General features: G+C 32.6%; 1 protein-coding gene across 1 annotated transcript in view; it reads right to left on the bottom strand.

Moving 5' to 3' along the window:
* The window catches only part of LOC113396573 (cyclin-dependent kinase inhibitor 1-like), a 32,369-nt gene extending 19,705 nt beyond the window's left edge, over positions 1-12,664 (bottom strand). Inside the window, exons 1-2 of the mRNA XM_026634563.2 lie at positions 12,529-12,664; positions 10,727-11,171 (exon numbers count right to left, since the gene is read on the bottom strand). Coding sequence (XP_026490348.1) covers positions 10,727-11,114 — 388 coding nt within the window. The 5' untranslated portion in view covers positions 11,115-11,171; positions 12,529-12,664. The remainder of the gene's footprint in view (positions 1-10,726; positions 11,172-12,528) is intronic.
* Positions 12,665-13,516: the final 852 nt, after the last annotated feature.

The following is a 13,516-nucleotide window of genomic DNA, read 5'->3' as shown; positions in this document are numbered from 1 at the left end:
TACGTGGTACAATTATCCTACGAAGACAAATAAACTGCTTATTAAAATAATCACAGAGTCGTATGCCCAAGACTGCTGCAATGAAGATTGAGTAGATTTCTAATACAACCGGTTATGGACATCGGATCAACATACCTACATACAACAAGACTTGACATTTGTGTATCTGTATTATTTAATCATTCGATTACAATCGAATCGAAGGCTAGAATACTTTATGTATAAAAATTTAAAAGTAGTCTGACCAGATACGCAATTATCAATCTCGTTCTATTTATATAAAAAATATAAAATAATATATTTTTATATAATATATATATTGGCTGTTTAAATTGCTACAAGTTGATTTTGGTTGTCTTTTGTGTTTTTTTTTTTAAATTACAACATTAATTTTAGCTGACAAAGACATGACCATAAATTTAGAATTGATTTATATTTAGTTTGAGAGGATTGAAACAGAATTAAAAGAAAAACGCGTTTGTAAGATTAAATATATACGATGCAAGATAGGTGTTGCCGTTTTATAATTTTTTTTCACATTTATCATCCTTTGAATACTTAATGACATGTTTTTTTAAATGGCAATCAATGTGATATTATTTTTAGTTAACTACAAGGCTGTATGCAGTTTTTATTACAACTCGAATGTAAATTATTGCATTATAAATTGTATTCTACAAAAAGAGAATTATACGTACATTATATTGAACAGCGTTTTTATCAGTGTGGACGCCATTTTAAAATTTTTATTTGTTTGTAATCAGAAAACACCATAATCAGAGCAACATCCGAACAAAGTCACGGGATATTTAAAGAAAATTTAATTACAAAGTTTCTTGGAGTAATTGCATGTAATGCAATTGCAACCTTTGGGTAAAGAAAAAACATTGTACCAATAGACTTACAATTGTCACTTATATCTATTCAAGTTTTTATTTTAAACGTTGTTTAAGGTGCGTTCGGTTAAACACAGATTTATCTCTGTCTGTCATTACAGATGTGTCATTCGAATGAAGAAGACAGCATGGTTTAATTAATCACCCTCTGAGCAACATTTATAGGTAAAGCGGTAAGTAATGACACTAACTTGACTTTATAATGTATTAGCATAAATATCTTATTTTACATTTGCAATTATGTTAAATACTTTTTATCAACAGTTTTATTTATAAAACATTTCTATTTTCTTTAAATTGTATATAAATAATAATTTATGTAATAGAGTCGAATATTATCTTGAAATAAATGTAAGTTAAACATGAAAATTTTATTGCAATTTTCACCGTAAATTGCTTAAAGTTGAATAACCTTACGATCGCCGTCCTCAGCGCATATACTGTTTTCGTCTCACTCTTTTCTACTCAACGCGATAGAGATGAAATTTTTTGTTTGTAAACTTAGTCGTAACCAAATTTAGGTATTGCAATAATATCATAAAGTTTTTTCAATATATCGATTAAAAAATCATAAATAAACACACGCGTGGTTATATTTAGATAGGTGCACTTATGTTGCTGATAAGGAGGTTTAATATGACAATGGCTTTTTCATATTTTATCTGTGCTGAGTAGCCGATAAGGGTCAAATTGATACATGTTAATGCAATTTGTTGCACTTTTATGATTAGATTTAGGTACCTAAACACTTAGAGTTCAATCACCTTTACAGCTATGTTTTGAGGATAAAACTAGCGTTCCAAATTGCTATTCTGTTTCCGGTGTGCGCGTGCGCATTTGGACAATATTGTGACTGAAATTTGCCTTAATTTTTATATCTAGGATGGGAATAGACAGCTGGGGTCTAGTCTGAAATTATAATAACTGACGTAAGTTGTTACTATTTTACCGGTGAACCGTATGTATGTTTTTAAAACAGAATCTTATAAACAACAGATGTGTATTCAGGCTGTTTATATAATATGGAATGTCGTATTGTTCTTATAGTTTATACAATATGTTCATTTTAATGAAACGACTTTATTGTGCTTTTTTAAATGTTAGGTAACAAAACATTATTTATTTACAAACAAAAAAAAAATTTTTACGTTGTCGCGGTGCGTACGCGCATTATTTAAATTTGGAATAAGGCCTCGCGAAAGGCGTTGTCATAGTACCGTTAATTGAGCTACCGTCATATTAGGTCGTAGCTACACTGACGTATCGTTTGTTGTGAATGTTGATAGTGTTGCGAAAGTTGTCACAAGTATTGTATGCAATGTTGTAATAAACTTAGTACTTATGCGTACGATCGATATTGCTGGTATTACATTGATTACGAAATGTTCAATGCAAAATTTTATTATTACTTATTTTATCATGTAGGTTATTTGTATGCAATAGGTTTTATAACTTAACAATAATAGTGCCCCTATATTCTTACAATAATCAAAGTGTTTTTGACTTTTAGGTGGATATTAATAAGTTTAAGTAAGTGACATATATACGAAATATTTGATTTTTTTTTTTATTTTCACTTTTTTTCTTTTGTCACTGGTATATGTGCTTTAGTTGCGTACGTTCAATAACACGAGCGTCGTCAGTTCGTCGACCTCATGCGCAGGCGCCGCAAAGACAGTGGTCGGCGACACTGCGAATCTAACATTAACGATTTTATTGTTATAAAGATTACTGTAAATCTTTGTTATGATTATGAAAAGAGTTAAATTTAAGACTATTTTTAAATCACGTTTTTGTCCAAATTTTTCTATTCTAAAATGGTTATACGTCCATAATAAACAGTGTATTCGTACATCATAAGTGTGAGCTTTAAACATATTGTCCATAAACATTTAGAAAAAAAATACCTCCTTTGATTCCAAATTCAAATCCCTTCACAACATCCATATATAATTTCGATAGTGGTAGATAGGACACTGGTCATTTTTATACCGTTATAAGGTTTATGGCAACCCGTAGGGCCTCTTGGTTAACGGCTCTTAGTTACACGTACATAATCTGGTTTGGCATACTCGAGCGTCTTACTTTTTTTTTAAACTAGTTATGAACAAGGAATGTTAAAAAGCAATGTCCGCATTTAGAAAGTTTTAAATTATTCTATGAAACAATTACTCATAATATAAAAGTTAAACTTTAGTTTTAATTTATTATTAAAACTCATTTGGTTAGAATAATATATTTAACGAGTAAACTTTTTAATTCGCGAACGTTTTAAGATGCACTGATACAAATACAAACGAAACAAAATTCATAAACTAAATTAAGCAATTTTCCGTAACTGTATTAAGTATAATAATATTCTCATATGGTTCGTGAGTATGTTATGGCCAATATTGAACCCTCCTGAGACGATTTGAACAGCACGATAAGATCTTAATCAATATTCATATTTATAAATGTCCGTTCACACACAATTAGCTTCATTATACATTTTTATTCACAATAATATAATATTAGTTATTCAAATGGTAACCCTATATCACTAATATTAATATCAAATAACGAAATGAAATATTATTTTTTTCTTCACAATGCTCTGTTTTTATTATCGTGGCTTCTTAGGGCTTTTGTGAAGGGTTTTGTTAAGGACACTCATAGTTTCATTTCGATGTGACCTCTAGGAATGCTTTGAAGACTTTTATCACGGAATGGAAGAGTAGGTACGAGTCAAAGGGTTTGTTAGTTTAACCTTCATTAAAGTTCCGTGTGCATTTTATGTTTACTATGGCACTTATATAGAAAATATTAATGATGCGTTTATATTTGTGAACTTTATTAACGTACGAAACGTTCCGACTGAGAGCACTGGATTCTTTGTTTGAAATGTATAGAATAAAAAACTGTTAATATTTTTGTTTAACGACCGCCTTCATAAACATCACATTCAAAGTATTCGACGAAACCATAACAATGGAAAAAGGTAAACAAATGTGTGAAAATTTAAGAGATGATTGCTATTTATTCAGATGTAGACGCACTCGCCTCGATAATTATAACATATTAACATTTCTATCAGATATTACCATAAATATCCATTCATCGGATTCCATCCGTCATCTCGGGGGAACATTTCAAGATGTCTTTGACGTTTGTGACAGTTGAATTGTCACGAAGAATGCGTTACATTGATAATAGAGAATTGTCCAAGAGGTAGAGTTCACACGTGTTATATATGTATGTGCAGGGGTGAATATGATATTATAAATGATCGGGTTGGTCAGTTTTCTTAACATTAAATTTCAAGTACCAAATTTAAATATATGTATATTTCATTATAGTATTTTATATAAGAGACGCGAGCTATAAGAGAAAGTTGTCAGGTGAACACACTCTAGAAAATTCGACAATATTTTACGTCCTACGCACTTAAGCCGTAGTTATTTGAGATCACGTACAGTTGAGTTTCTTGTATAAATAATCTAATGCAAACAATTTGACCTTTAAGGGCTTGTCGATGATGTGGACATCTGTTTACTTATTTGCCTTGGAATTAGTTCTACTACTTAAGAAAGAGACGCCGAATTTTATTTATGGTAGGATTTCCCAGGGTCATGTTAATTATCTGTTACAATTCTTACTCCATTACACTTAATTTAATGCAGCGTCGAAGTCCATCCATCACTTCATTTCATTGCATTAAATACAATAGATTTAAGGAATAACAATAAAATATACATTAGAATGTATGAATCGAAAAGGCTAATCCGACCGCGTCTCGAGTGGACGATTGTCCTTTTTCAATTGATGTGGAGATATCAGAATAAGTAATGTGTTGGAGTCGTTTGATTTATAAATATAACCCTGGACATTTGTATTGAACGTATAATGAAGGTATACATCACGGTTTTCACGCCCTTCCTTAAGTGACAACACTCAAAGACCATTTGCATAATGATGGAAATATTTTACTCGGCTCGCTTTTGTAAGAATGTGCATTAGTGATGTTTAACGTTGAAATCCAAGCGATTGGCGAGAAAGCACATGTAAATTATATCGCGATATTACAAACTGTACATGCAGAAATAGATTTGTGGTTTCCACGTCTCAATTTCTTGTTTCGAACGATATCAAACCGTATAAAATTACATCTTTCGACTGCGGTCGGTGGTGTAATAAATACGGTATGCCAATGAGGTCCTATTATATGAAACGCTTCGGTAATTTCATGTGAAGATATCATCAAGGAAGTAGGACTGTCATTAAAGGACCAAAATGCACCTTACATTCCTAGCAAAGTACTCCTTGCGGGTGCAATTATGGTATGGGTTCCCACGAATAAGTCGTTAGTGCGACTTCCGACCCCAGTTGTCACTGGACCAATAATGCATCCAGAGGAAATAATGTGGGTGTAAACTTGTAAATACAAATTGACAAGACAAGTCAACGTTAAGTCTGAAGCGGCACTAAAACAATCGGTAGTACTTTCTTTGTAAGACCAACAAAAAGTCCGAAAGTCGAACGACCGTTACATTTTAGTCTAAAACTGCACTTAACTCGACGCCCCCCCCCCCCCCGCCCCGTCATTATCTGCGCGGGCGCACTATCCGGAACGTTACCGTTTTTATTCAAATTTAAAATACAAAAACCATTTAAACAATAACCTTAGCACGTCAATATATTTTTATCGGCGTGATCGTGTGATATATTGACAATGCGGTTTTTTCTTCGTGTGTTTTATTCTCCTCGGACAGCTGTCAAGCCGAAATATAAATCCCGTGCGTTTCTAAATTAATATTGACGCGTTCCATTTAAAACAACAACGGGGCGAGCTGTAAATTGAAAATAATGAAATGTGATTGATGGAATTCGTCGAAATTTTTAAAGCACGAAAATACTTGGGTATGAATTTTAGTTTTTAAATATGTTTAATAATTCTTATTTTAAAATAATTTTTCACACAAAATTAACTAGCAACCCGTCCCGTTTGGGTAAAATTTGTACAAAGTTACCCGCTCCATTTCCCCCATTTAAGTCAAAATTTCCAAAAATCCATTCTTAGCGGATGCGCTATAAAATAAACTTATTTCACAAATTTTTAGACTCAATCCTGTGCATTGATAGTTAGGACAAAGGATCTTATAAGTATTTTATTAGTACTCGAGTGAACTTTAGTTAATGAATAATTAGGAAAATATATATTTTATTGATTGCATCAATTGGCAGATGAACTGTAAATAAAAACCTGCGAACCAAAACAATGCCCGTTAAGTAGTTCATCACACGTGCGTTCTCATTGACCGTCATGGGAAACATTTAACAAGGGTGATATATTACTGATAGCCAATTATCTACGGAAACACAATCCATTGAACCGTTATTGGTAAATTATAGATATCGTTCTAAAACGCTGTTTAAATAAAAGCAAACGGCCATGGGAAACAAGCAACTCGCCACATACCTGTTGATTATTGAGCATTTCGTTTATCATCGAATTAAATGGGAACAGTTTTAAATTGATGCTATTTGTTTTTTGTCCAACATAAATTTAACTTGTTATAACAGTTACATGGATTGTATTATATATTCATAACGTGATTATTATTTATAATGCGAATAAATAAAAGAGTAAGTATTATTCGCACAATATAAATGCAAGTTTTTGCAACATAATCTGATCGAAAGTTATCCCGTGATAATACAATGTTTCGTCGAAAGCAAAAGTCTTGGAGCACTTTCACTAGACTTCCAAACAGGAATATAACGATCCACATTTAACGGTCGGAGTAGAGATTCATAGAAAAATGTGATGAGCTGCCATCCATGACAAAAGTAGCATACTCGCTGTTTAGTAACCAAAAGTACGAAGATTTGGAAGAAAAAGTAATGGAACCAGTTTCGATCTTCGTTAAAGGATAAGTCTTATCAAAATATCAGTATTTATTTTTGTTCATTAGCGTATTTTTACTTTATCAGATCTGTGTATATTTCGTTTTTGTAATTTTGGAGGTAGAGGTGATGGCCTTTTTTTTGTTTTTTCCTCCGATTCTTAAGTCCTTAATAGAATCTTTCCTTATTTTTTCCATTAAATACTTGATATCGTTTATTCATGTTAGTTGATGTTTAACGATATAAACAAGTTTTTATTCACCAACTTATACACGACCGACTTAGACGGACATAATAAAAAGGCGTTATATATATTATATAAGACTCTGATACTAGTCTTAATACACATGTATGTATTCGGTTTGTAGTTTTTTTATCTACCTCGTAATTTGACATCGTAAGAAACGATAGCAAAATAATATTAAAAATAAAATGCATACTTTGTTTATAAAGTTTATAAAAAAAAGTCCAAATCTGTCACAAAGCTACAAATGGTTACAATAGACGTGGCGTGTGCGTGGGAAACCACTTTCATCTCATTCAAATGTTAGAAAGTGCGTCAAGTAACGCGAACAGCACACGCAAAACTGCATTCTCATTAAAATCTAAAAATTTATATCTCAATTGGATCTATTTTTAATTACAGTTCGGCGGCAGAAATGTCGTGGCTTATCGTGATTTGAAGCCTCAACATTCGGTTAAGATTGCTATTTACTGGGCCATCTTAACTTATATTGTTTATCGACATCGATTGAATTCTTGTATCCGGATCTGATCCCTGTGAAAGGTTATTTTTTATCCGAGTACGTTAGCAGTCGTTGGGTGCACTGAACCATATCTTACATTCTGTTTCCTTAGGGTTTCTACACACGTGAGCCACTCCGTGAGAACTACGCAACGTTTTCCATTAAAAATGTCATTTGCACGTGGGCAAATGCGTTTCTGCAGTAACAAGTGCAAGCAAACGACGGTTTGGGATAATTGCTCCAGTTATTTTTTATGGTTGAATATATTTGACATCCTACGATGTATCATGTATGTTTGTACGGGGAATGGGTGAAAAATGTTGAGGAATGCACGCAATTAAATAATGATGTGTTTGAAACAGAATTGCGTGCTATCCCGCATTGAAATCGATCTGTAAACAGATGATGCTTCCCTTCGGTCACCCGATGCTGAATGTATGGAGGGTGCTATAAATATGGTAACGCGCGGGGGTTGGCAGATGCCGCTTCGGCCGTTACCGTTCCCCTATCTGACGAAAAATTTTGAAATTCGAACACGTGTGTTGACAACGTTTTTCTAATCACCGACATAGTTCCGATTTCGCGAGTGTGTTTCGGTTTCAATAAATGCCGACTGAATAGCCAAATATCCATTCTGCTAACCCAGTTACCGATTATTCAAGATGATTTCAGGTCTTATAAACTGTTTTCATTTTTAATTATTTGGTTGTGTTGTGTTGATTAGTTATGATTCGATATAATAAAGAGAATAAAATTTTTAAAATTACTTATAGGAAAGTAATAATAATAATTAAATACTTTCATTACTGTCGCAGGAAATTGTAATGAGTTGCCGGGGTAGTGACAGTTAAAAAATCAATATAACCGTTAGAGTCAGTGTCCGCGAGGGTGCAATACAAAAGGGTGCGCACGCGCACGGGTCGCTTTGTGCATTACGAATCACAATGCAATAATAAGATTTACGAGTGCAACGCATTTACTTTCGCTAATAAAATTGATTGAAGCTACCACGAAATGCAATTGTACATCTGCAAAGACAAATATTTCGTACTGTACATATTATTTTTAGAAATAGATATTTTTTTTAAATAAAAATGTTACTAAGAACGAAAACAGTACGAAATGCAATTTGATAGCCACGTCAATGAATTTGAGTGGTCTCATTATACAATTGTAACATTCAATATTTAAAAATGCATAGAATTTCTGGGACCCCGCAGTTACGTCCACTTAAGTACACGTCGAAGAAAACATTGCAGTTCAACGACACTAGAAAAGGTGTAATTACGAGTAATAGAAGGGATCTTAGAAAATTGGGTGACCCGGTTATTTCTTAGACCCCCTACTTCGTCTATACGGTTGGTCAGTTTTAGACAATGCAATTTGTGACCCTTCTCTAGTTAAGAACTCTTTAAACGATTAGAATTTACATCTGCGGGTAATAACATGCTATGATTTTATAGACGTTCGATTCCAGCTGTACAATTTCAGTTGAAATGACCATACTTAAAAATAATCCTGGCAAGATACAATTTCATGCATAAAATTAATTAAAAAAATAATTAATTAAATAGTAGAATGCAAATTTATTGTACATTATTAACTACCAGAACATCGGACAATGTTACATTTTTTCGACACCGTAATTCAATAGTAGCCGCCATTTTGCAATGAAAATTGCGCATGCGTAGTAGGTGGCAAAATGACGCGTCTCACGTCTGCTTCGTATCAATGTGGGTGTGACAAGGACGGAACATACAACGTAATTCAGTAGCTATTTGAATTAATCACTTTTCATTGATTTGGATGTTTTTTGATAATCTATTGGTAAACGCCTCAAAAATATTGTTTATAACTTATATTAAAGTAAAAATTAATGAATAGATAAAGTTCTACGACGCTTATGTTAAATGTTGTGTCGATATTTGATTGTTGATTATATTTTTTATTGAAGTGGATGGTTTTTATTTTCGTAATTGTATTGTTTACATAGTAACTTTATTAATATCTCGTTTCTAGTTTGCTACACATGTGTAGTCTAAAATGGAACAAATGTGGGAGGCTCGGACTCACTGCGTAATATGTCAAAACAAATAACATGATCTAGGTCAGCGGTGTATACAACTGTAGAATGCTTCAAAAACGTTTTAACTAATCAACACCAAAAGGAAAATAAAAACAATTTAATAAGTACCTTAACATTTGCATAAAACTTCGCCCCTTAGTTTATAACGTAAAATCCTTCATTAAAAATTAACTTTTTAAGATTGTATTGAGGCCTAATTTTTAATTACGCGTTACTAAATTATTTAATAGTGCCCCGTCTTATGAACTTTTTGACACCATAGTGGACAAAAAATTGCAAATCCAAGGTCTATAGAGTACGAGGCGTTCCTTTTAGGGTTGGCAGAATAACAAGGAAGCGTATTAAAATAAAAAAAAGTTATAAGAATAGAACTTAATTATTAGTCTTACGATAATAACTAAAATATTATGTTAAGAATATGGTTTCATATTTTACGACTCCAATGTTTTTTTATTAACAAATTATGTTTGGTCTTCGAAAGATTTTGATTAATCAGTTGTTTGTGCAATATATATAATTTAAAATTGTTCCTTAAATGATTAAAAGTATAACAAAGATTATTATTATTTACTTATTTTATTTGTATGTTAAATTTTGCATGTTTTACGTAGTCAAATATTACGTAGTTAAATATTGTTTAAGTATGAAAACAGAATATAATTTTTACTAAGAATGAAAAAAAAAGAAATCATTATTTGGTTCAGAGATTTTCTGCATAACGCCAAGACATCGGTCAAAGGATTTGTCAATCAATGTAACCTTGCGTTCTGTTCTGGATAACACGTCATTGGCATCACTAATTTTTATTTATGAACTGATATTTTATCCTATACAATCGCATGAGTCACACATTATATTCGTATATACGAGGTTTTATAGAAATTTTATTAAATGTAAAATTTTACGACGATCTATCTTATCGCATGTATAAAGTTAATTATTGTTGTTAAATAGCTAGTAATATTATAGTTTGCATGAACTATTGATATCTATGTTTACAGTACTAATTAGCTTGTCAGGTTATCGTAGTCTATGCAGGGTGAAGATAGTTGTGCAATATATTCAATATTGAATCGTAAATGAAATAAATGAAGGTTATAAATAATACTGACCTGTTATTCTCTTTTGCGTTTTACTGTTCTCTGGACTCGATACTTTTGACTCCTGGGCTGGTGTTGTCGGTTTTGGTGTTGTTATTGTGATGGGGGACCTTCTTAATGCGACGGGTATAGTCGACGCTGGTACGAGCTGCCAAGCGAACCTCTGCGTACCAGGCAGAGGCTTTTCATTTGCGAAATCGAAACCCCATCTTTGGCTGTCCAGTTCCAGCTGCCTCGCCAACTCTCTCTCAACGAACCGTCTGTTCTCTTCTCTATCCGTGCAACCGAACAAGTTTCTTCGCACACCTTCTAGTGTGGTCACACCACGAACTCGTAATGATCTAGTGTCCAGCATTGTGGTGGCCTGCAGGCCGGGTGCCCTCACACTCAACGCGGACATCTTCAATCTCTAAACAGTCCACGAACGACGCACTTTGATAGCATCCGCGACGCTACCCTATAGAAGAGTACGAAATAGTTTATGAAATGTTCACTTAGTACAATATAATAACGTTTATATTATAACACACCAATAAGATTTTTAATGATTAATTTCGATTGTAAACAACTAAACAACGAAATGACGCGACGCACGCGATAGTGACGCTCTACGTCCACACGGACGACGGACAATCATCGACTGAGTGGCTGAGTGCGCTTGAGTTGCGCGTGAGCGAGCGTTCGCCTCATGAGCCGCCAGGTCGAACGCGTCGCCCCACGCGTGTAGTTCCACCACTCGATACAGTGTGGCGCTACAATCGAATTTTTACGACCTATTTTATTATTTTTAATTGATTTTGTTTGCGTGAAATTTAATTAGAGCTTTCACATATAATAACAAAAATATATTTATTCTCTATTAAGATTATTTGTTTGAAGTGCTTAGTATTGTTTTAGATGTGTTCGTTTTTATAAAATTCGTATAAATACAAAATTACCGTCGACTACTGAAAATAATATCAGAGGGAAAAATACGTAGATATAGTTTAATTGAAGAAGCTGAAGCTCGAAGCTGCTGTTAGCACACGAGTAATTTACTTTCCCAATAGAAAATTATAATTAACTATTTAGTTTTATTATAAACATTAAGTACCGGCTGTATATTTGTTTAATAAAACTTAAGAAATTAAAACTGCAGAATAATTATTTATAATTTTAATATAATTAACATATTAATTAAAAAATAATATTAGATATATTTACAATTATAAGTAAAATCTTATTGCACACAAAACACTACTACTTATTCTATAGATATTTACGTTACCACCTAATTGGAAAAAAGGTTTATTATTCATATAAGACTGCCAAGACATATAAAATGTTCCCTTTATTATTGGAATATAAAATCATAATCATGGCAACACAACAATGGAGCTTGTTTACGAAGAACGAAGACGTGTCTAGTTACGTGTGCAGCATACTTTAAAACTTCTTATCAGAAATATAGCCGTCCCTATCGCACTCGCACTCAGTTGCGTTGCGTGAAAAAAGACGGGAAATATATTAATAGCACACAACATCGCCGCCATTTTGCTTAACGAAGACTAGAATTTTAGGGTACGATTAAAAACGATGATTGTCATAAGCATTACAGATATACAAATAATTGGATAATTTGTATGAAAAATACATAATTTATAAATATTATTATAAATTACGATATATTTTTGCTAAGCGTCATTTCTGATATTATGGTGATACAGAATAAAATTGCGAAATTAAAATTAAATGGACGGATTTCATTGCAAAAGTAAGTTGTTAATGGATAAAACTATACTTATTTTTGTATATAAACATAAATATAGACTTACCTTCTTAGTTTTATATCGATAAAACACGGAAAATCGTCAATTTACCGTCGGGGTTCACTGCACTGGCGTACTATTTTTCGAGGTATGACAATGACGCGATGGCGAGAGCGCGGGCTCGCCGCTGATTGGTTAAAAATGGCGGCCATTGTTCTCATTGGCTGGACGATTTTAGGCGGCAAATTTCGGTTGGTCGAGGCGCCGGATGGCGGGAAATAAATGCGACTTTCCGGTGCGCACGAGTTTTGTTACGGAAAATTGTGTTTGGCGCGTTTTGCTTTTGCTTTGTTTACTTTTTATTTCGGTAACACTTTCAAGATCGTTTGTGTAGGTGGATAAGTACCGCTTATATATAGACTATAATTTAAACTCGTTATATTCCAACTGATTTTATAAATGTATCTTGCATATTTATTTACAAATACGTAATTTAACGCGAAAAGTATATATCAAGTGTTTTTTCCACAAAATGATTAAATTTAAAAACAAAAGACAAGATCGTTGGATGTTGTATTTAAACTTGATTTTTCAAATATTTCGCCTTGAGTTTTATTTATTTTTAGTCTTACCTAAACACTGATGGTATTTATTTATGTAATCATTTCATTTCAAATATTAAAAAATGTATACAATATTTAATACGTAGTAATTTAGTAAAATACAAATTTATGTTATTGCTTATAACATATATTTAGGTACTTTATTTCGACAAGTTTTGTAATAGATGGCGTGAATATAATTTAATTTCATTATTTATTTTGCATTGCATGAATGTTTTATAATTTATTTAAAAAGAGGTAGGATATTTTCGGGAAGGGAGGGAGGAAGGTATGTCTGAATTTAGTTTTTTTTACTGTTACTGGCCCGATGGACATCTTCGACTAGGCTTGTGACTGTAACTTAGGAGGCCGTATAATTTTATTAAATCAATCCCTAACATATAAAATTTTTGGAATGGACAAAAAGAGTTAAGGCGTTTGGTCAATTTCCA

The sequence above is a fragment of the Vanessa tameamea genome, chromosome 22 (assembly GCF_037043105.1).
Source record: "Vanessa tameamea isolate UH-Manoa-2023 chromosome 22, ilVanTame1 primary haplotype, whole genome shotgun sequence".
In the NCBI taxonomy this organism is placed as follows: Eukaryota; Metazoa; Arthropoda; class Insecta; order Lepidoptera; family Nymphalidae; genus Vanessa; species Vanessa tameamea.
The sequence above is the reverse complement of the archived record's forward strand: the minus strand, read 5'-3'. Positions and strand labels throughout refer to the sequence as shown.